This window comes from Corythoichthys intestinalis, chromosome 1, assembly GCF_030265065.1.
Source record: "Corythoichthys intestinalis isolate RoL2023-P3 chromosome 1, ASM3026506v1, whole genome shotgun sequence".
Classification (NCBI taxonomy): Eukaryota; Metazoa; Chordata; class Actinopteri; order Syngnathiformes; family Syngnathidae; genus Corythoichthys; species Corythoichthys intestinalis.
The window spans coordinates 37,108,504-37,133,963 of record NC_080395.1 but is presented as its reverse complement, the minus strand read 5'-3'; the positions used below and the strand labels follow the sequence as shown (position 1 = coordinate 37,133,963).

Here is a 25,460-nt window from a genome sequence, read left to right as displayed (position 1 = left end):
AAGTTATTTTGAAGAAAATAATTAGTATTTCCTTTAGGGCCTTACTGCTTTTACTCTTGCTCTACATTGGAGTTCACTCGTATTAAACGAGACGGAAAAGCAGAACATTGTCCTATGTTTCTCTGCTATGATATTGTGAAAAATATATTCGAAACAAACTTTCAATGAGGATTGTTTAATTCACATATTTGACAGGGTAAGAGAACGCTAAGCGGCCACCACCATGGTAAGTAGAGATTATCGTTAGCTTTAGCAAAAGTTTCGTTGAACATTTAAACGTAGGATTTTGTCCATTTATATATATCACGACTAAGGAAAACACGGGTTTAGTTACATTAATAGTACAATAAAACCATGCAAATGAAACTTAAAAAGCTTACTTTGGCGCGATGGTTTCCGTGGGAGGCTGAGATGATTGTTGAAGACTCGTTGGAAATTCAAATTGAAGAGAAACAAACAGCGTTTCAACTAGGACGTCGCTGATTGGCTTGAGCTCGTGACGCATTTTAAAAAGCGCACGTGATTGGTTTAGAGCTTTTACTGTTTCACAGTGCCACCATGTGGTAAAGTGTTTAATGCATAGATATAGTTGTTCAATGCTAGATGCATGATGATCGCTATGAGCCAACGCGACTGATGTTCAAATGGTTTAGTTTATCACGAACGTCAATAATTTTATTGCATATCGATAATCGAATAGTATTTAAATAAATTTTGGATAAGTAAGTAAATCAGTTTTTTTTTTTTAAATCACTGAGTCAAGTGTGTTTTCACTGAATTTCACTCTTTACGTCCGCTGCCCTCGAGCCCGCTTAAGAAGTCTTCCGACGCAAGATGGCCGCCATGTAATTACGCCGCCGACTCTCGCTTAAACATCTAGCTATACACATACACTGTGTGCGCAAAAACACACTACTGCATTTCAGTGGAATGACTTAAAAAATGAATGCATTTTCTTTTACTCGGTATTAAATGATCGCTCTCATGTATATTTTTAATACAATAACAAATACCGTACTTAAGGTTGCTCTAAAAATATATTTTTTCAAAAACATTGACCACACAGTAACCTTGGCATTTTACCAGTAACACTCAAACTAGGAAACTCATCAACAATCTCTCTACTGTTATAACAACTTTACTATTCTTTCATAAATTAACTCTTGGGAGATAAAGGGGGGCGTATACTACCACCTTACGAGCATTTAATTCGGTATATACACAAAATGCTGATTGTAAATGAGTACAATAATGCTATTTATTAGATTGCACAGAGTACAGAAAGATGTTTCTTATTTTTTTTGCATTCCACAACCATTCATGCCGTGAAAAAAAATGATCTGTTTTTAAATGAAACATGTCCATGCAATATACTGGATTGATTGGGATAGTTGACGTGCCGTACAGTTGTTTTATGACATCACTGAAAAAGAGGCGCAAGGTCGATTCATCACTGACAGCCCTTGAAATGTTATTTCCTACAGAGTGCAGAACAAGCCATCATCATATTTACAAACCAAAGGTCGCTACTGTTTGTGACCCCTCATAACAATAGGTAAGCTGGACCCAGAGTTGAAAGAGGAAAAAATTGGAAAGGCTACAAATACATGCTGGCAGTACATGAAGTAAAGATACATCAAAAGACTGACATAAATATTTCAAGTTTGCCACAAATGACATCTTCTATTAACATTTAGTGCAACATTTCAAAGCCCAGAAGAATTGAAAAAAATATTGTTTACAGAAATTAATCTAATCACGTGGTTCTTAAAAACTAAATTAAAACTCTTTGAATGGGTTCATCACTAGTAGACGTCCAAACTAATTGAAGTTGAAGGGTGGCAGCAAAATGGACCCTTCAAATGGATTGGATGTCCAGCGTTGTCAATGGCAGCCAATAAGTTAAGAACACACACATGAACAAAGAGATTCAAATAATCAAAACATAAAATGCATGCGATTGACGTTTCAAAACTTCTGGTTGAAAACTTGTCATTTTAGAGGGTGCAACAACAGCAAAAAATACAACTGCTGTAGTTTCGCTGGCCTTAGGCCAGCACATATTTTACAAATCTAAAATGATATTTCTTTCAATGACAGCAAATATTTCCTCATGGGAAACTGTAATAGGCACAACTCCAAAAAGAGTTTCGGAAATTTGGACTTTCTAGAGAAGCTCAGTTTTGATTGAAATGTTCAGAGAGGTATTAATTTACTTGCAAGCATTTCCTCGTTATAATGTTGTGCTTGATAAATGTACACTAAGAAGAGACATCCCAATAAAGCCCACTGTGTTTCTGGTCAACAAGAAGACATTAAAAAAAAAACAACAACAACATGCGAGTTAAAGTCCATCAAACACGACAGAGAAAGCCAAAAATGTACTAACCCAGGAAAGGTTTTTTGCATTTTCTCTTTTGTTGCTACAGAGTTCCTGATGACGCATGATCAGTCTTAAGTTCACGTTTCAAACAAGATTTGAAGAAGCAAGAAACACTGATGTTTGGTAAAAACACTGCTGTGTTATAAAGTGTTGCAAATTGAACATTATTCAAACGAAAAATCAGGATTGCGTAAAGTTCAGTCAAGACAAGACGTCTTAGTTTCATCCAAAATGCTTCTTGCAAGGCAGTCAAAAAACTTTTTTTTAAAGAAATGGTTCCGAGACATAGACAAAAAAAATGGCCTAGAACAGAACAAAAAGTTGCATTTAAAACACTGGTATGTAGTTGCTTGCACAGCCAAAATTTGAAGAGATGATAGCAAATCCTCCCCAAAGAGGCAGCAGTACAGTAATGTTGGGGGGGAAATTGCATGCCATGCAGTCAGGGTGTGTGCCTTCCTCTCCTCCTTTTCTTGATAAGTTTGTTTTTATTTCTGCTCCTCAATTTCCCGTTTGACTTCCGCAACATAATGGTGATCTTTCCCATGAGCCACCTCCATAATGGCCAGTGCCTGCACACAATAGTTATATCATGAGCATTTAGTTGCACTCTAAATACACAGGGAAAAATATGCCACTTCAAAAATTAATGATTTTTTTTTTCATTTTTTAAACATGTTTTTATTACAGTGTATTAGGGTCAAACAAAGAAAAAAAAATATGACCATGAGAATAAATTCAACATATTATAATTTTATTATTAGACAATGTCAAAATATTACGAGAATAAAGTCTTAAAGTAATTTTTAAATATAGATAAAATATAAACTCTCAGAGCAAAATAAACACAGGACACTTTGAAATCATGCCTTTATTTTTCCCTCAATTTAATACAATTTGATTTATTTTCTGGAGTTTATTTTTTTGTAATATTTTAATTGAAATTTTTTAATATTTAATACAGGCTTTTTTTTTTATTTAAGATTTTTTCTTGTTTTTAATTATTTTACTTATTTGTTCATGGCTATTTCATGATTTTCCCCCCAATTTATTACAATTGGTTTTTTGAAGTTTTTCATTTATTTCATTTTATTTAGAATTACTGCTGTTTCATTTTATTAATCATGGCACATTTGCAGTTTTTTTTATTTATTTATTATTACTATTTTAATAATTGATTTTCTACCCAAAATGCATCCTTCAATTAATGAAAAATAAAAAAAGATACGCCGCTAACACTAACACTAAAATTGGATGCCACAACGAGGCTGCAAAATATTGGCCCATAGGCTGAAAGTTTAAGACCCCTGTCCTATATGAATGTAATAAAAACATTTAAGAAAAAATAATCATAACTCGAGGATGACGGGGTTAAAATCCTCAATAATTAACGGATTGTTCACTCCATTTCAAAGTTGAATTATTAAGTCACGGTTTTTACTGAGAATTTTTCCCTGCTGGAGAACAACATGGTGCTTAAAGTGATCCTCTACCTTAAATACATGTAGACTCTAATAAACCACAATTGTTCTCTTGTAAAATGTTAAATCAATGGCAATATTTTATATTATTTACTACCGGTACATATTTTGACCGTAAGTTGGCGCCATGGTTTGCGGGCTCGCAGTGATGACGTCATTGGGATCTTTCCAAATGTGTAGCGTGTTCCACAATTGCTTATTGCTGCCTAAACTCACGAAGTAAAATGCCACGATGTGCTGCTTTTGGATGCAATTTCCAGTCAAATGGAAACAAGGGGAGTGAAGTGAGTGGTCAAGGTGTAATTATTATTTTTAGTGAATAAATGTGGATAAGTGGAAGCTTCTCCCCCTTTTTGGTCCCTGTATGCACGTATCCTACCCTCCACGCGTTACAACTGGCGCCCGAACATTTTTCCTTGATCCTCAGTCAAGTAAGGGATCCGTCTATTTTCTGGATCCGATTCTGCAATATTGGTTTCGGATCTGTCCATTTTTTTTTATTCGTCGGTCCCACAGCGGCTTTTCGGATCAGTCTATTTTGTGGAATCGACGGCCTGATCGCAGCTGCAACATTGCCATGGGATCGGTCTAATTCCTGGATCTTCGAGTGAGTAAAAAAACGCAGATTTGGATTACTATTGATATCTTTTTTTTTTTTTACTATTCTTCGTGGGAGTTTTTCCCAAATCATACCAAATAATCAAAGCACTATGGCACGCTACAGTGACGACAGTGACTCTGACATGGACCTTACAACAATGTTGGAGTTCGTCAGGGAACTCGTGTTTGCGTACTGCTGAGCTCCCGAGTGAAGAGTGGTCAAGGTGGAAATATTTTTTGTGAATAAAATTTGCATAAGTGGAAGCTTCTCCCCTTTTTGGTACTTTTATACACGTATCCTACCACCCACTCGTTACAATGTACAAGACATGGATTACACAAGGTGTGCTCTTTGGCCTGTACTGCATGTGAAGCACACAACAGCTCTGGATGCTAACAATCGACATAATTATTAGTGATGCACGATAATAAATTTTTCAACCGATACCGATAACCGATAATTTCCTCCTCATTCCAACCCATAACCGATAATGTCAAGCCGATAATTCTATTAAAAGATTTATGTAAAATTTTAAAGTATACACAAAAGAAAATATTACTGTGCAAAAATATAATTTATTGCTCTTTTTTTCAACATAAAATATGAACAAGTCGTCAATTCCAACATCTAAATAATGACAGCTTGTCTGACATTGTGTAATGGCAAACTTTTGGCAACAATTACTTACAGAGTAAATACCTAAGTTGCACAAAAATGCCTTTAAAAGTAAGCCATTCCTAACATATATAACATTAATACACTGCAAAACACACCTCCTAAAAACGAGTCAGTTTTAAGTGTAAATCTATTAGAAATAAGTGAAATTATCTGCCAGCGCTTCAAGTGTATTTCTCTCAGATTTCTTGGAAGAAAAATAGCTATCTGAAAATAATCTTAACAGCCTTGTTTTAAGCAATACATTATTATAATTAATCCTAAAAAAAAACATGGAAGAAGAAAAGATTTTGAATAATATTTGTGGCTACAGAATATTATTGTTATTTCATTACAACAGGAATGTGCATATTTAAATTGATAAGTGTTCACAAGTGCCAATAAGTTTTGATTATCTACTGTGACTGTAATTGAGCAGACAAATATGTTAAATTAATTTGAAAACTGATTGCTAATATTATATGCTTTGTTGCACACTGTGAAAATGATTAACTCAAAAGAGCGAGATGTCATGTACCCATTCTGCAGCGCTTTGTTTACATTTGCGGCACTCACGACATTTGCTTTACAGCAGCTAAACTGATACACGGCAGTACTATTTGGATGGAGTTGGAGCTCGCATCTCCGTGTGTGTTGTTTTGTGCCTGAGTTTTGTTAAGCCGAAAATAAAGGCAGCTAAATTATCATCTAACCACTTTGCCGTCATGATAAGCTTGCTTACTGGACATCAGTTTTCCAAATGTACGTGGTGAAAATGTGATTGGCATGTTTTTCATGAAGAATGGTGGTCGTATAAACTGCATTATTTTTTTATCCAGGGCTTTGGCTCTCGGGTCATTTTGGTAAAAAAAAAATTGTGTCTTGTCTCGGCGGCGGCAGCTCCCGTTCATACCGGATAATCCGCCCGCACCGGCCGGTTCGCCGCGGCAAATTCGGGGCCTGGCTCTGCTCGCACGCCGTGAGGGAACTCTCGAGAAACCGGGGTGTTCGCCGGAGGTCCTGAAGCCGGGGAACCGGGCTCTGCCTGCCCCGCCAGCAGCGAGGCAGCGGCGGCCTGCCGGACCGGCCAGAGCGGCGGGCTCCGTCGGAAGACTGCTACTTGCCAACTATCGGCCTCCAGTCGTGCCGGTGTTTAGCCTTAGATGCGAGTTTACCACCCGCCTTGGGCTGCTTTCCCAAACAACCCGACTCTGTATCGTCACAAGCCCCATAGTTTAATTTAGGGTTTACAATAGCTTTAGCATTCCCGCTAGCAGCAGCCTCGTATTCGTTCCAAAAGTCTTTGTGATGCAGTTTTAAATGGATGCTGAGTTAGTGGTTTTGAATGAGGACGCTTTCTTTCGGCCTCGTGGAACTTCTGCGGTACGTGTTTCGCAGATGGCGAGAGCGTCGTTTTTTTAGTAACAGCCGCCATAATATTCAACTATTTCTTGTCGTGTAACTCCGCCTCCTCAAACCCTCCTCCCTCAGGGGCTTCAGAGAGGGGAGGGGTTGCGGAGGTGGCGTGCTGAATTCTTCGGTTGTGCACATTTGGAGTCTAAATCAAGTATATAATTATCGGATTGCATTATTGGTTGAATTTTTTTATTATCTGGATTATCTGTGTGACGTCATAATTGCCATTATCGGCCGATAATTATCGGCGACCGATATTATCGTGTATCTTTAATAATTATATTGGGATAAGTTTGAAAACGGAATATGCTTACCTTGAATATCTGTTAATAAAACCGGAGTTCCCAACAGCATACACTCTCGCTCCCAACCGGAGTTCCCAACAGCATACGCTCTCTCGCTGTGTTGTCATTGAGACTTTTGCCCAATTTTTGTCTTATCAGGTATTTGCTGCACGCATTTTTCCCTGAAGCTCGTCTTGTGAACGACCGACAGTGCTGTCCTGCTCCTCACTTTTCAGATCTGGTTCAAATAGGAAGGGTAGAACTGACGACATGTTGGGAAAGCTAACGAGTGACACGCTGGAATTTCGGCAACGGGCCCGGTGACGTCACGCACTGCGACATAACAAGAATGGCGACTTATCACTTGAAATAATTTTACAAACTTTATTAAAACAAAAAAATTAAGAGGGGTTTTAATATCAAATTATTATAACTCATACTAACATTTATCTTTCAAGAATTACTTGTCTTAAAAATACAGTAGAGGATCCCTTTAAAGGTATCCGGTAGCACCCAAGTAGCACAAAATAAACTCACATTAAGGTTTAAAAACAACTCACAAGTGATGCAAAATTATAATTTAAGAATTTATTAATCTGAATTTGGTATAGAAAAAGTTTTTTTTTTTTTACAGCACCATATATTGTTTCATTTTTTATTTTTTTAATGAAAACAAATTTTAACCCCCTATTCCATTATGGATACATATTGAAAAATATTTGTTTGAAGTTGTCATACTGTTAGAAACTGATATCGGCCAATGCCTATTTTATACGACGGAAAATAAAACCAGATCAGAGTGCAATAAAATACCTTCTTCAGAGCTTTGACCCCTTGCGTCTTCTTCTCCAGCCCCAAATACAAGCGGCCGAGTTTCAGATACATGGACGCTACGTTTAGAGAGTAGGCTGGGTAGTGCACGCTGCAGATGAAGTCAATGCACAAGTTTCAGTGAATGAGATTAATACTCCCTTAAAGTGGTTCTGTTCTACCTGTATGGTTGTATGATTTTCTCTCCGTAGTTCATAGCTCCGTCCCAATCCTGCATGTAGAGACAGACGCCCATGGCCTGATACATCATGTGCAGCATATAGACATTCGTGTCGGCAAATATGGCACCCATCTTCTCCTGGCTTAGTTCGCACATCTCCAGCAACTCGCTCGGGCGTGCTACAAGTCAAGGAGTCAATGGACAAGTGAAGGTGTCTGATTTATTTAACTCTTGCGATGAGGGAAAAAAAAAGGATATTTTTATAATGTTTTGCTCTCCTGAATTCTTCAATTACATTCTTGGCATATCGGACCATGGCTCGGATTTCCTCTGGTTCAGGTGCTCCAGAGCTCAGCTTTCGGATTTCCATTTTTTCTTTGTCCTATGGAATAAACAGTCACATGAAATGATATTGGTGGGTTCTGTAAATAGAACAACAAACTGAGTATACAGTGCTTCGGGTGTTTATCAACATATTCGGGTGTTTATCAACATATTTTCAGTGCTTACGTGATTCCGAATTGTGTGTAAATGGAGAGTACTTATATAGCGCATTTATCTACATAGTTACCATTCCCAAAGCACTTTACATTAGCACACGTTTACCCTTTCATGCACACATTCACACACTAATCGTGCTGCTGCCTGCAATGGGCTGCCAACCCATTGGGGGCAAATTAGGGTTCAGTGCCTTGCCCAAGGGCGCTTGGACAGTCGGCAGTCATATTCGGGAACTGAATCGCTGACCCTTCCGTCCCAGAACAACTCGAGCTACTAACGGCGCCACGGCCGCCCGTGTGTATTGGCACACAATACTTTTGCATGAAACACAAAAAATTTAAATATATAATAAAGTTGCTAATGTGTTTTTCCATCAGTGCTTTGCTCCAAAAGAAGTCTAATGGTTACAAACCGCCATCTGCGGCGTCAAGTCCTGTCACATCCTGTTTTATTTTGGTGGGTTGCTTTGTGTTCACTTCAGTCAGCTTTGTTTTTCCTTCCCCAATCACCTGATTGACTACACCTGTTTGCCATTAGCCCGAGTCCTTATATACTTCTCCTGTTTGTTGTAGTTTGCCAGTGCATTTCAGTGTTTTGGAAATCAGAAGGCCATTACTTCACCACCGTCCTTGAAGAAGTTGAAGTTTTAGCCTTGGCCTGGTTTGTGTTGTTCTTTGAATCCTGTTTTTACATTTCATTTTGTGAATTAAACCTTTTTTGACATTGCAATCCCCTGTTCTCATGCATTTGAATTAAAGATGCACGATAATATCGGTTAGCGATAATTATCGGCCGATAATGGCAATTATGACGTCACACCGATAATAGAGATTTTTAAAAAATTCAACCGATAATGCAATCCGATAATTCTATACTTTATTTAGCCTTCAAATGTGTGCAACCGACACAGTTTTGTCGAATTCTGGGCCGGCACCCTAACCCCTCCTAAAGGTATTTTTTGTGCAATTAAGTAATTAATTTGTAAGCATTATGAATATTAATTAATATACAATGATTCGACGTTGGAATTTCCTACTTGCTCACATTTGATATGGAAAAAGTAGTGATAAATTGTATTTTTGCACAGTAACATTTCCTGTTTTTTATAATTTAAATTTGTATACATGTATATTTTTTCAATAGAGTTATCGGCTCGACATTATCGGTTATCGGCTGGAAGGAGGAGGTGATTATTGGTTATCGGTATCGGTTGAAAAACGCATTATCGTGCATCACTAATTTGAATTCAGCCGTGTGTGCCCTGTTGTGACAAATATCCAAATATAACTCTGTTTAAATGCTAACTTCATTAAAATGTGAGACAAAAAAGAATCACTTAAAACATTTTCAAGTACGGTACTAACTTGATTGGTAGCCTGTACAACTCAACCGAAAACCAAATTGAAAGGGGAATAAATAAAGTTAAAAATTAAACAAAAATTATTAAAAAAAAAAAAAAAAAAAAACAGGTGTGCACTTTTTTTTTTTTTTTACTTCTCGAAAAATGTTAACCAGTTTTAGGAATTATATGCTCTATTATGATTTAAAAAAAATAGTCATTATATTTTCATCCATCTAAAAACATTTTATACCCACTATGCAGTATTAAAAAACACACACACACAAAAAAACAAAAAAACGCCCGGATCAGCCAAGATACATTAAAAGTACAACAGAAGAGCACGAATGCCCTCTACTGGCTAACTCAAAACCTACAGGAAACAATAAGTTCACTATTAATTATTGAAATTAACAGCCCTAAGATTAAAAAATTACGGCTCAGTGGGTCAATGCGTATACATCCCTAGAACATACCTACCAAATTTCATTGTGTGTCTCCATGAATAACAGAAGTACCAATTTGAGTTAGTGTCCTCCCCAAGAAGAACAACAAGAACGTGAGTATGGCCCACAAACTTGATAAATGTCAAGGAATTGCTTCCCAACATATGCTTATCAAATGTTGATATATCGCTTAACTATTGTACAAGTGTTATCTAAAAATTCATAATTCAGAGCACAGTTGTCTATATCCTGAGGCGAAGAAGGGCAGGCAGGCGCTCTGGAGGGTAACGCTGTTCTTCAAAAGATACAATTTAACATTTAATTGGTAAAAGCGCGGTCTGGCCACCCACGCTTCATGATTTGACGTATTTTGTCTTATAATCATGGGACCATTGTTTTACCAGTTAACCCATTATTACCATTTAATCCAGTATTATGACAGTTCTCTGAGCGCTGCCACATCAGAGTCTCGTACTCCGTGTGTGATTGATGTTCTCCTTATGATCATAAGTAAACTTTTAAAAGACTTCTTTCATCTAAAAACAGGGAGAACTGATTTGCTCCCCTGACAATAAGTTAATTCAACTCTTTATTAGGCCTGTCGCGATAACAAATTTTAGTGTGCGATAATTTATTTAATAAATTGTTGTGGTATGCCATATTATTGCACCCCCCCCAATTTAAATTTAAAAAAAAAAAAAAAAATTACAATAACACTGAGAATACAGTATATATTAATAGATCACGTACAACCATTTAACGTAATAAATGTTTACTCTTAAATTAAAAAATACTTTTTAAGAAACCACAACTAAAAACAATAGACCATGCCTCTTTTAAGTAAAAGACAACAATATCAATACTGAACAGAAACACAGAATAAATAAAATGTGTTTTCTAAGAAAAAAATACAATTCCACTTAATAAGTATCTAGGCAAATGAAAACTTTTCCCCTCATAGCTTTTGCTATGGCGTTCCATGTGTAATACAGTGGTACCTCTACATACGAAGTTAATTCATTCCAGGAGCTTGTTTGTAAGTTGAAATGGTCGTATGTCGAGCAGGATTTTCCCAGAAGAATACATTATAATTCCATTAATTCATTCCAAAGCCCAAAAACCCACACTACAACCTTGATAAATACTGCTGTTACTATTGCAAATAGCAATTACAAAGAGCAAAACAAATAAAATATGAATAAAATCAGAATAGCAATAATATAATAATAGCAATAATAATAATAATAATACAGTACAGTACCTGTAATAATGTAACAAATCGGGTTCTAATGTGGCGGACTTTTTTTTGCTGTACCTGAACGCACCGCGGAGCTGACGGTGAGCAGGAGAGCGCTATTTTACTTTCTGTTTCGATCCTGGCGTCAACAGCAGTGGACACTCGGCGAGTTTATGGAATAAATGATTAGAAACCTAACGAAGCTGGCTATTCCTTTGGTGATTTTACTACAATAAGAACTGTCACCTTAACTTATAAAGACTGGCGAACGGAGGAGGACCGCCGGCCGAGATCGACATTCTACGGCCCTATTGTCGACCCAGTTCATGGATGCACTCAGCATGCTTATATTTTGCTATCATTTACATCTTCATTTCAATGGTAAGCGTCACCATTTCTTTTTTCTCTTCACCTGCACTAAACTTAGACTGCACTAAACAAAAAATAACCTCAACCAGCCGGAGATGGTCCGCAGTCAATCCGGAGCACTGACGCGGCCGGTACACGTTGAACAATAGGATATAATGGGAACAAATTGGCTACGGCGCTATTTTTTGCCAGACCCAGAACGAAAATGCATTTTGCGTAGTTGGTAACAAGGAAGCCGACCTTTTAACAGCATGTCAGCCGTACGTCGCACACACGTGCATGTAAGGCGATAAATCGCAGCGGAAAACTTACTGCCTTCATTTTTATTTACCGTGCGATAAATGGAACTATTGCATATTGCGACAGGCTTACTCAATATAACTCACAATATGAACTTAATCAAATGAGCAAATAATATGCAAAATAAGAGAACTTCCAAATTTCTATTTAAAATCTTAAGTTAATATGACTAATAAAAACATTTAACAGTGTGTTTGTGTGTGCATGTGGGCAAATGTTAATACCTTTGACTTTGTGGTGCACTCCGTACACTGGCATGTGAAGAAGTAGGAATCTAACAACCTTTCTTTTCGGTCCTCCGTGGGGTACAGCAAGTCGATATAACTATTAAAGACCTAAGAGGGAAAAAAAAAAAATTAGAAGGTTAATCCGAAATGAACCGTGTTTGTAATAGAAGTGACCAAGAACACAAGTATGTCAATACTTACCTCCTCTCCCGGGCTGATTTCCTTCACTGCTCTTACTTCTGCTACTGTGCCCTTGTAGGTGACAATGACATTTGGACTGCAGCTGTGGTTCATCAGTGCTACACTGGAAGGAATCACGTCAATACATTAACGCTTTTCATGGAATCAAATCTGTGTTTTGCGCTTTTTTGGTTCATTTTACAAACAGAAGGACAACGGGTTGTGGCTCAGTGAAGTCTAATCGATCAAATTCAGAAAAATACTACATGATATGATAGGGGTACTTTAAGTGGCAAATGGTCAAGTTGGTCATCAAAAATATGCAGCATGGACTCTGGTTGGAGGACGATATTGGTTTACTTACTCAGGAAAAACGGCTGATCCCAAATGTGAGAGCTCCTCATCTTCAATTGTGAAACCATTGCAATTAACCTGCACGCAGACATTAAAAAATCTATCAAGTCTTGTGTAATCATTCTTTCATTTGCAAATGCGTCACTGTTTATTTTACTATACATTTATACTCTATGTCAATGAGGCAACAAACCTGTGCAAAGAGCTCAGTAAGAGCCTGGTCATCTGGGATATTGCTGATGTGCTTAGAGTAGAAATGGTGCAAGGCAGCGATGTCTGTTTGGTTCATTTCGTCTTTCTCGCTGTCCATCTTGTCTAAATCTGGGAATTAAATGGATGATTTAGGTCACAAGTGTCAAACTCGTGGAGCCAGATTGAACTCACCAGATCATTTTGTTTGGCCCGTGAAAGTAAATCACGTGCACGGACTTCCTGTTTCTTGCTAAAATTTTACTTTATTCTTAACACTGCGAGTCAAATGCAACATTTAATTCTGTATTCATTTATGCATACCAGAATGGCAAATAAAGTTTATATCGATCTATAAAATTTCTTTAGTCCTCAATGAAAAAGTGAGGATTTTAGAAATAGAAATTTAAAAAAATATTTTTTGAAATCAATAAATAAAAAAGAATACTATTTCTTTTACCTTTTTAATTTTGTTAAAAGTTCAGACACTTAGGAAATAAAATTGGAAAATAAATAAAACATAAAACACACACACACACACTTCACTGTGTTCTTGCATTACCAACCTTCCGATACAGTTTTCGCGTAAACAGCCCCTGAAATAGTACTAATAGCATTTAAAAAGTCAATGACATTTTACCTACTTTCGGAAAATATTGGCTATTTATATTTTCCTCACTTTTGTCTTTCTGTAACGAAATTCTTTTCTCTGGGATGCACTTAATCATTGCTTGCGCTTTAAAACTGATGCATAAAAAAGAAAACTACAACAGAATATTTTTTTATTAAGGCCTTAACAAAACAAAAGATTATGACCATTTTTAGATTAATAATGCCTCTTAGACCAGGAGTCGGGAACCTATGGCTCGCGAGCCAGATCTGGTTCTTGTGACACCTGCATCAGGCTCGCAGACAAATCTTTAATTATTTAAAAAAAAAAAAAGTTTCATTATGCGCAAAGGAGGTCACTGGCGACTAGTAGACCGTTCGCAGTAATTTTAGTGGGAAAGTTGCAAACATACATGTCAGTGTGTCGAAAATAGCGGCTGATGTGCACATGTGCGTGAGATTGGGACATAAACTTCCCTCGTTTTTAGTTTTGTTTTCCGCGTTGTTAGAAACCCTTTTGAGAAGATGGCAAAAAGAAAAAATACGAGGAGTATCGCACTTTTCAGCAGGAAAGAAAGAACATAAATGGTGTACCGTTTTTTTTCTCTCGCTTTGGATGAGTCAATAGACGTAAGCAATTTATCCCCGTTCAGCATGATTGCAAGGTTTTGACTATGAAAGTGACAACAAGAGGGGAGGATTTATCCAAGTCCTGAGTTCACGAAAGAAAAAAATCTACCGATGGATAAACTTGTTTCGGTGTGCACAGATGGTGCTCTGTGCATAAGTTTCTCAACGCCTGCATGAAGCTTAACCCAAACCAAGTATCAACCAGACTACAAAGCCATCAGCAAAACCATGCAGCACCAGAAGTCGCATTATTGATAAGAAATACTCATCATTGATTAGCAACAGCATAACAATGTTATTAAAAATAATTCAGACTTATTGTACTTTAAAAGTGTTGAATTTCCATAGAATGCACACATTACTTGTGTTTTTAGTTTTAAACATATTGTATGGCTCTCACGGAATTACATTTAAAAATATGTGGTGTTCATGGCTCTCTCAACCAAAAACCGACCCCTGCTCTAGAGGATGAATTGATGAAAAAAAAGATAATGGGTTAGGTCTCTATTAATTGTGGCAGCCCTAGTTGGCAGACTATGACCCTCAACAACTGTGGCTCTGTTCGAATAATAACTATATCATGCTTCCTAAAGTTAAATCAATTAAAAAAAAAAAATTCATGGAAATTGGCCAGTGAGTGTCTGAAGCTGCGTTTTGAGAATTTTAAGCTTTACACAAGTTCAATAAGATAAAATCAGCACTAGAGGGCATGAAAACACCATTATTTGTTATTTTATTGTACTGCGTCCAACTCATTACCTGCTTCTTAACATGTTCATGAATAAGTGAACAATGGAAGCACAAGAAAGGCAGGAGGAGATTGGAGCATTTGCCACTAAAATTGATTATGTATTTGTATATATTTAACTAAAAATGTCCTGTGGTTGACTATGTCACTGTAATAACATTACAAGACAAAAAGGCCAAATACGACAACAACAAAAAATGGTATAAATAAAAACAACATAGGCAGATTTTATGTTACAATAACTTCTCGTATAATAGTGCCGTTCCCATCACAAGGCGCTGCAGTAGAGCACATGGCAGAGGGACGCCATGTGTCACTTTCAGTCACGCAAATGCACACAGGTGGCAGCAGCTGGTCCCTGAAATGCTTTGTATGCATGACAAACAGGCACGGTACCCAATGATGCAAATAATAACATGCAGGTTTGCGCTGGAAAACAACTTCAACTGTGAATACCTTTCTCTGGGAAAAAAAACCATTAAAAGTCCTGTGAGCGCATGTTCAATTACACAATCATTGACTACCTCGCTCAAGGGCACAGAGAATTGAAATTACCGCATGAGGAGTCTTGGGATTTCACTCCCTGTGTGCTGCACATTTGGAGGGAGTGAATGAGGCTACAGTGGAGTCTCCAATAGACTCACCGTTAATGTAATTTACTATCTCACTAATACTGATTCTAGATATAACTAAGAATACAGAGGAAGTAATACTGCTCAATTTAAGTCGGTCAGTGAGACAGGTATGCTTAATATTCTAATTAACTTTACACTACTGTATATAAAAACGACAAAGATGGGTCATGTCTTTAGCAAAAGCCATTTAAATGTAAAGCAGGGTATTACCGTTATGTCGCCATATTGTGTAATATGAAGTGACAATACACATATAGCAATATACGGTGCTCAGATTCCAATACATTGCATGAGTATCTTTTTGAGAAATACTACATAGTATTTACCCATTTATTATCAGTCAATTGTTCCTGAATTGGTTGTGAAATATGAAACTACAATCTCACGATTTTTAAAAACATTTTGAGTTTTTTTAATCGTCAAATATGTAGCCTTAGCTACAGTATATGGCTATAGCTAGCTAGCTATAATGCCTGAAAATCATTTGCAGTAGAATGTAATAAATTGATTAGTTAAACATTGTCTTCGGTTTTTCATTCATCTGTAAACAAAAAAAGTTTAATAAATTGCCCAATATATTGCAATGCATATTTCAATATGCCTTTACCATACTGGTCAAGTTGTACGCTTTCGGCGTAATTTGTAAAAGTGAGCACTGATTTTTAAATGTGTACGCCGTACGTTGAAAATCTGTACGTTTTTCGAGTGTTACTTTTTTTCCTCCATTCGGATTTTGTCACTGTTTCGGCAACGAGACAATGTGCGTTACTATGCGTTACTACGTTGGTTGAATGACGCGAGAAAAGTCAGAGACACGGAGATAGAAGAGTGGGAAGGAGGGAAGAGTGTTGTGACGCTGTTGCAAACGCAATGCAAGGCTACGTGGCTCCAATATTTCCTGACTGTAGCGGACAGCCTACAATCTACGCCCACTTGATGCTACACTAGATATCATATGCATCTAGAACTAGATGCAAATGACAGACTCGGCAGCGTTAGTAAACAACCACCATCGTAGAGCAGTAGACTTCTCATAAAGGCTCTGTTGTAGTGAACCTTCCTAGTGAACCTAAGTAACTTTTTATCTAAAATACTCCTAAATCAGAAAAATCTTGACTTGAATCGATATTTAAATGATGAAACAGTTTTAAAACTTTCACGTCGAAAGTAGACAGAAGGAAACTAATGCAAAAACGGGAGCAATTCTAACAACTTTAACGGTTGATTCACAACATTAAGTGACTTCCAAACATAGCAAAGGTTACTATGTTTTTTCTTTTTTTGAAAAAATGAAAAAAAAAACATGAAAGGTAACACCAGTTACTTTGCCTAGTAACTAATTACTCTTACATTCAGGTAACTGAGTTACTAACTCAATTACGTTTTGGGAGAATTTGTAACTGTAATTACTTTTTTAAAGTAAGATTAACAACACTGGTCATAAAGATGCAGTCTGCAGAATGAAAAGTGACGAAAGTAGAGATTTTATTCTGCCAATTTATTGCCGAACACAATTTGCCTGCAACTACTGCTGATCACTTCTTAGAATTAGCAAAAGAAATGTTCCCTGACTCAAAGATTGCATCGGTAAGTTAATTTTATCAGTTGACCTTTTTAATTTATAAGTGGACACACTAACGAACTACCTTCAAGTCAAACTGAATTGCGAGCTGAAGTGCAGCCATCAAAAGACAAGACAGAAATTGCCAAAAGTGCTACATACAATTATAACAAAAGTCACTGTTAAATTTTAGTAATCATGATGTAGCTGAAAATATTGTTCTTTGATTGCACCAGGTAATATGTGACAATATTACAAATAAATTCATATTATTTAAAAAATTTAGTTTTATTTTTGTTACATATTGCGCGTGATATAATACGTTGTAAAATTAGTCATCAATTTGTAAGGGCATACGTCACTATTTGTAAGATTGCCAAGCGCCTCGGGTTGACAGGTATGCTTTACCATAATGGCTCATATTGCAAAACGCATCAGACCGCAATACCCAGCCCTATATGAATGTCATGAAAGTTTGGGGGGAAGTCAGGCAAATCAAATTGAACTGCATTCACAAGATTTGAATGTAAAAGCAATTTGTCTTTCTATTTGGAAAAAAAAAATAGACAAACATGTTTTGTAATTGATTTGGTTTTGCTAGAGCTCTGTAAGTGTCCTCCGGTTATTCTAGCTTCTTAATGAAAAGGGCAAAATGTCTCAATGCATCCAGGCAAGCGTACTTACGCGCTTGAAACTCTTTAAGCAGCAGTAGTCTTTCTGATGGCGTTCGCTCTGTTGTGACTCTCTGCAAATGTGACAGAAATTAAAAAAACAAAGAGGAATATCACATTGAGTAACACGTTTTTTTATTGACTATAGTCAGACAGCTGATTTTAATTCATTTTAGGGTGCGGAATCCAAAAGTGATCTCAAATTTTCTCAAGTTTTATTATTAAATATGAAAAATACTGGACTTCAAATTTTAAATATTGACACACAAAGAAATTATAAATAAAACATGCATGAGTGCAATGTTTATTTAACACTATTATGTTTTCACAAATGATGAGACAACTAGAATTATAATTCTGTGCAAGAATTCTTTTCCGTTCTGCTTATCATCACAGAGTTCGCGGAGGGTGCTGGAGCCTACACTAAACGCAATGGGCAGGGAACACCCTGAATTGGTTGCCAGTCATTCGTAAGCCACAAGGAAACAAACAACCATTCACACACAAACTCAAGCAGTATGTAGAAACAATTTGACGGTGTCAATTAGCCTATTACTGTAATTTTTGGACTATGAGGCGCACCTGACAATAAGCTGCCACCCACCAAATTTGACACGAAAATGCCATTTGTTCATAGCTAAGCCGCACTGGACGATAAACCGCAGTTGTCCTCACTGTATTATGAGATATTTACACCAAAAGTTATTAACCGGTAATGCTTCGTTTGACAGCGGCATCATATGACAGTCAGAAGACCAAATGAACCCCCATGAAGCCTTGAACCAATTGGCTGCAAAGCTTCATTTGGCCATCACTGCTCCCTTGGGGGAGACAGTCAACCTCTTCTGCCACCTGCTGTCAACAGTTGTCATCCAACATGCCTCCTTGCATGCATTGTGGCGCTACAGATGTAAATAACAATCAAAATTCATGTTCTGTGCTAACTATGTCTTCAGTTACTGTTCCAGTTGTTTCATTAATTGCAAGTTATTGCATTTGGTACCACTTTTTTTTGACAGTGGCGCCATGAGACACCATCATGAGCATTAATGAATGCTTATGTCAGATGTCATAAAGTGTCATCCAGCAAAATATCTCACTTTTAATAGATGTAAAAGATCCGAGCTGGACTTAAATGGAGTTACTGACATAATTTGCTGGATGCCACTTAATGACATCTGTAATAAGCACTCAGTATTGCCCACGATAGTGTCATGTCATAATTATGACAGTCTTATGTACAGGTGTGCGAAATTTCCGATTCTTAGATTATTCGCGATTCTGCCGTGGAAGATTGGAGAACTATTCACAAACATCAAAATTCCGATTATTGAAATATGCCAAGTAAAGCGGAACTAAAACACAGTCAGCGCGGTCTTTGGGACGCAATTAGGGACAAACCGAGAGCAAACACGAGCGGCGCAGGGTACCGAGAGAGGCGGGCTGCCGCCAGACTCTCTTGGAACATCATGCTCAACTCATGCCGCTAGATAAAAAAACAATAATACCTGACTGCGCCGACAGCCACTACATACGCCCACATAATGCTACGGCAGGTATCACATATATATATAGAACTAGATGCGAAATGAGACTCGGCGGCATTAGCACATGTATTGAAAACTAGATGCGAAATGACAGACTGGCCAGCGTTAGTAAACAGCCGCCATCTTAAAGCTGTAGACTTCTCTGGAAGGCTGTAATAGCGAACCTCCCGAGCGAACCTTATTAACTTTTTATCTAAAATACTCCTAAAATCGGCAAAATCTTGGATTATGGATTATGGAATAACGGGAACAATTTTAACAACTTTAACGGTTGATTCACAACATTAAATTAATTGAATGTAGTTTAAAGCTGCTGATACAGAATAGGGACTTGAGTATTTTATTTACTGTTTTGAACTGTTAACTTGATACTGAAATAGTTTATTTAATCCTGAGAGGATTTTTGTACAATTTTGTAACCAATGTACGAAACATTAAAAGCAGCTAATAGCTGGGGGAGGGGGTGCTTCAATAATCGATTTATAATCGAATCGTAGCCTCTGAATCGTAAGGTGCCCCAAGATTATCACCTCTAGTCATATGACGCTACTGTCAAATAAAGTGTTACCCATTAACCCAAATAAATCCACAAATAAGCTGCAGTAGCGGCTAATGGTCAGAAAATTACGGTATTCATGTTTTTATGATGTTGCTTTAGGATTAGCATACATGCTAACCCCTCATTCCCCGCCTATGTGCAAGTAGTTAAGTTAAAGATTTCCATTTAAAGCTCTTTACAGAGCTTATGGTGTTTGATGCCCCAATAATGGGCAGCCATTATGTTTTAAGGGAAACCTACCGAACGCAGAGCTTGTGTATAACTTCCGTATGTCTGTATGTTTGTATTCAACAAAGAATAAAGGAAATAACATCGAACTTGCCGGATATGTTTGCAAAATGAAATAAAAGAGGTGATTAAATTTTGGGAGTAATGAGGTCAAAGGCACAGAGGTCAAACAAGGAATTTCACGACTTTATACTGCATTAGCCTAATTAACTCACATTTGAGTGGTATGTGATATGATAAGAGAAAGGGTAGAAGATTAAAAGTGACAGAGGTCAGATATATGGCAATGCTTTGAATTTGGCTTCTTAGGTGAAAGTCTACTTTCTCAGTGCTCCTTTATAATTCGCTATCTGGATGGTAGGCTTGTTGAATCAGCATACTAATTTTTTTCTTCAAATTGCTCCCAAGTGTTATTAAAAACGACTTGCTGCTGTTTGCCAGCACAGCTGGAGAGAAACACTGCCAAATGTAGATAAAATAAGATAAAAGTATGCAGTATTTATACTTGTATCCCTCAAAATGCACTGACATAAATTTACCAATGTGTGGATTTTTTAAATGAACTCCCCATTTTCTCACAAATGCAAATGAGGCACTGTTAAAATAGCCGATGAGCAGCTTATTACTAAATTTGCGTTTACCTGTTTCATGATGATTCTGGCCACAAGTCTGACCGTCTCAGATGGACACCAGTTCTCCCCATAGGCGCACATAGCAACACACTCCAGTTTATGCATGGGCCAGTCCCCTCGCTGTGTGCATTCACAAAGAAAATTACCAACCCTGCGATAGTCATATCATAATATCAACTAGCGTAATACCTGGCAGTCAATGTTGCAATAGTAGGCCTGCTTACATTTGCCACATTTAAAAAGATCTTCTTTCCTGGAAAGAAACAACACATTATTGATATGTGAGAAAGTGTTAACCATAGTTTTTAGACAGTGAATTAAATTGACATTGCCTATGCATTTTATTGAATACTACAAAAACTTTCTTCCAAAGTTTGCCTATGCATCTAAACTCCAAAAGTTATCTTGTGTTTTTGTTATGCGCATTTCAATAAAATAGAATGAAGCAAATGTTCAACACATTCACTCGTGGCCTTCTCCTTTCCTCAACTACTGGGACACATGGACAGCTATATTTAGAACCCTAACCTTTCACTGCTCCACAAACCTTAATGGAGCATGGGTATGACATGCATGTGTGGAAGACAGTGTGGCTTAAGAGGATACCATTATAAGTGATTAAATATTGAATTTAATGCCACTTCTTTCCCCTTTGTCTAAGATTTAAAAAAAATAAATAAAAAAAAAACGGGAAAAAAACCCCCCACATTTTTCAGCATTCACTTTGTGATTTGGAAAATATCTACAGGGTGTTTAAGAGAATTTGGCACCATTTAGTAGCTTAATTACATTTCTATAGAAGCCCATTCCCGCCACTGAAAAAAAAAAAAAAAAAAAAAAAAGTATGAAAACGTTTTTTTCCCCCAACAAAACAAGAAGGCCATTTCCGCCAGTAGAAAAAAAGTTGTTGTTTTTTTTACTTGCTGTTGCCTGTTTCCGCCAGTAGATTTTTTTTTTCTTGTTGGTGCCCGTTTTGCCAGTAGAATTTTGTTTTTTTTTTAACTCGCTGGTCCGTCAGTGGAAAAAAATAGTACATATTTTTTTCATAAAAAACATGAAATGTGTCAAAACTACTTGAGTACTCTCAACTGAATGAGATTGATGTTAAACTTGAATCTAAACCCAGCACTACTTTATTATATATAGTTTTTCCAGTGTGAATGTTTGGGGGAAATTAAAATTTCATTTTTAGTAAGATAAGTGTCCACCTAAAGACAGATTTGAACAAAACATTGTGTAGGTTGTGAGTGAATTATTGTGACTTGTGCTCCATTATGGTATTCATTATTCATAATTACAAGGAGGAAAGTGATGGATTACCATATGCTGAGAAAACAGAGTACTAGCCAAATTTTTCCTGTTAAAGTGGGCGCCCAGACGTTTAGAAGCTTACCTTAGCATTGACATTGACCACATGCCTAACTTAAAATAAGAAGCTTAAACTAAAACAAATAAACCATTAGTGAGCAAAGCTAACAGTGTGTTACCTCGTGAAACAGTGCTCGCAGTGTGCTCCTCTCTCTGTTTCTGTTAGCACGTACGAGTAGGCTGGGCAGGCGAACACCAGCTCCCCCACCTCGAAGTGTCTGAGTGCCCGAAGACCTCGACCTCTTTCCGGGCTGAGGAACAGCTCCGTCCCCTCTATGCCTTCGTTCTTCATGCTTCCCTTGAGTACGTAACTGTATGCACTCTCTGTGATACTAGCTTGACAGGATCTGGATCAGCTCCAGCATATATATCATATAAATATAACTAGATGTCCTATGCGCACTATGAGCAAATTCAGACAAACGTCGTCGCTTGTCGGCCATATTGCGTCGGAGATGTTTGATAACACTGCTAATTAAGAAAAAAGTTTCGTTGATGCACACAGTTGTTCTTGCATAATTTTATGGTCAATAATGTAAATAGGACATTTTTTCTGTACAGTTAATCTTTTTTTTTTTTTTTTTTTTTTTTTTTACAGATTTTTTTTTTGCAAGGCAAAATTATTGCAAAGCTTTGTTTAAGTGGGTATCAAGCTGGCACAAAAGTAACAATATGTACCTTTCTCAATTTTCAAATGATATTGAAACAGCTGGATTTTTAAAATTTTTCATAAACGTCAGAGATGCCGTAGATATCTGTACACTTAGAAATTATTGAGGGTAAACATTTTGAACAACCAAACTGAACCATACGTACGTTAATACCATTTGTTATTGAACAAACAATTTGTAAATCCGTCATGTTACGAGTCTTTTATGCCTCCGCCTTTAAATATCTTATCTTTCAGTCCTATCTACAGTTTAGGCTTGAGCATTTTCTTCTTCCAGGGCCCAATACGTGCACCAATGTTTTTGTCGCCCCCAGGTGGAAAAATGTTATAACAGTACACTTTTATTCCTTACGATGCTGCTGCAAATAGTAACAGTAAAAATTATAGTGATATTACTTTGGCATTCATGCTTATTTTTAGTTTTCCATTTGATATATTGTTAAATTATTCTCATAATACTTTTATGTAATGATACATGCACGCACATACGTGTATATGTAGCTATAGATATGCAAATTTGCTGTGAAAAAATAAATCATTGAGAAAAACGGTTTATTTATATTCGTTTTTGATTTGCAAACTAAAAATTATGGCAATTCTTTGGTCTTTTATTCATGGCGAGTATTTTCTGACTTCAATATTTTAAATTGCTTAGTTACATGTCAATTGCCAAATTAGTGAATGAGATCAATTAATGTAACTCATACAAAGGCCACACACATTCCAATAAACCATTGTTAATGGTGGGGAAAAACGCCAAGATGCTTGTCATTAATATTACAGGATTCTTGGAAATGAAAATGCTCAGGAGGCCAGATTAAAGGACCACCGCGCTTAATCATTTTCAATGAAACGCTGTTGCATGGGCTGCATAAATTTTATATCTGTGTGAATGTGAAAGTGACCCCCCCCCTTTTTTTTTTTTTAACAACAGCTCTTATATATGGAAAGAGACATATTAAACAAGGACCACATAGGGATCCCTGCAGGAAACATTACAACACTTGAAGTATATAATTTTAAGCAGGAAAAATGTTTGCAGATCAGTGAAATTTCAACAATTTCAGACCCTTCCAGAATGAAAAAATGTACTATTTATATACATTTTTTTTTTGGTACATTTTTTTTTGGTAAAATGTACAGTTGATATAGGTGGCATGGTGGCTGAGTGGTTAGCATGTCTGCCTCCCAGTTCTGAGATCAAAGGTTCGCTGGCAACCATTTCAGGGTGTCCCCTGCCTACTGCCCATAGTTAACTGGGATAGGCTCCAGCACCTCCGCAACCCTCGTGAGGAAAAGCGGCATAGAAAATGAATGAACTATTGATATAGATATATAAATCCTTTCCTTGTTCATGAGTTATCTATAACACAGGCATTTCCGAGTTGGTCCTATAATCTCATTTCTCCTAAATTTTGTTGCACTATTAAAAAAAAAAAACATCCTGCAAGTTTGATAATAAGTCTGTTTGCTTGAGTTATCTTGAACAAAAACATACAGTGGTATGAAAAAGTATCTGAACCTTTAGGAATTTCTCACATTTCTGCATAAAATCTCCATCAAAATATTAAATGTAATGGTTCACTTATCTTTACCCCTTCTGTCATTGTTTGCATACTATCCTCATTTAAATATAAAAACCTATAAATGTTTGGGTGGTTTCAGTTAAAGCAGACATTGTTTTTTCATCTGTGGGATTTTGACAAAGATCAGATCACATTTGATGGTGATTTTATGAGAAATGTGAGAAATTCCAAAAGGTTCAGATACTTTTTCATACACTGTACATAAATGATTTGTCCCTTTTACCTCATTATTATCATTTTTTTCATACTACAAACATATCCTGGAAGTTTTGATACTAATCCCTTTCTTCATTCTTGTTATCTTGAACACTGACCAACAAGAGGCACTGAATACATAACCTCTGTCTTATGTAGGTTTCACTTACTGGTGCAGGAAAATATTTTGTTATAAAGCAAGAAAAGCATAATGAATCACACCAAAGTCTTCCACACTGTTGAGTTTTTGTATAGAAATGCATTTATTTAAGTTAATCATTTGTCCTCATTCAAATTTTGCAGCATCTATAAAAGACGGAACAGTTAGAAGCGCTGTACAGTGTGACAAAAACAAAACCTGCTAGCAACCTGGGGCTGAGTACACTGTTCATATATGTACAGAATGTACACACACTAGAATGTAAGGATATACTGTACAAAAATACACACTTTTCAGATGACACAGCATCAAGCATAAAGATCATGTCCTTGAATATTTTTGAGACTTCATGAATGTGACACACGTCCTGACCCGAGTATATTTTATTACCTAAATGCTGGTAAACAAAAATGGATGCTAATCCTAGAATCCAAAACTTTTGTTTTTTTGTACACCTCATTTCTCTTGTCCACACAATTGCATTCAGTCACTCTTCATTTTAAAACTATGATGCACACTTTGGATGTTGTTGCCACAAATGTTAAAACATTTAACTCAGCGAACCAAGAGGTCAATACCCTGTGGAAAAAACACAGCCTGTTATATTGTTGTCATTCAGCCCCTTAAAGAAAAAACAGGGACAAATTTGGCACCATGTGCTAAAGAAGTAAACATTTAACTCAATGGCTGCCATTGAATGCAATACATG

At 36.8% G+C, this 25,460-nt stretch overlaps 2 protein-coding genes across 5 annotated transcripts in view; both read right to left on the bottom strand.

Moving 5' to 3' along the window:
• cenpf (centromere protein F) overlaps positions 1-473 on the bottom strand; it is a 61,127-nt gene extending 60,654 nt beyond the window's left edge. For all 4 annotated transcript variants that reach the window (XR_009062843.1, XR_009062842.1, XM_057833101.1 and 1 more), the window contains exon 1: positions 381-473. The gene's annotated coding sequence lies outside the window, so the exon portion shown is untranslated. The remainder of the gene's footprint in view (positions 1-380) is intronic.
• Positions 474-1,224: 751 nt separating this feature from the next.
• Positions 1,225-22,581, bottom strand: smyd2a (SET and MYND domain containing 2a). The gene is made up of 12 exons (XM_057853315.1): positions 22,260-22,581; positions 20,962-21,025; positions 20,782-20,892; positions 17,820-17,880; positions 12,957-13,084; positions 12,774-12,841; positions 12,431-12,533; positions 12,227-12,337; positions 8,069-8,192; positions 7,812-7,986; positions 7,633-7,741; positions 1,225-2,955 (listed from the first exon to the last, which is right to left on the bottom strand). The coding sequence occupies exons 1-12, from the start codon at positions 22,430-22,432 to the stop codon at positions 2,872-2,874; spliced, it is 1,311 nt and encodes a 436-aa protein (XP_057709298.1). The 5' UTR covers positions 22,433-22,581; the 3' UTR covers positions 1,225-2,871.
• Between the last annotated feature and the right edge of the window lie 2,879 nt (positions 22,582-25,460).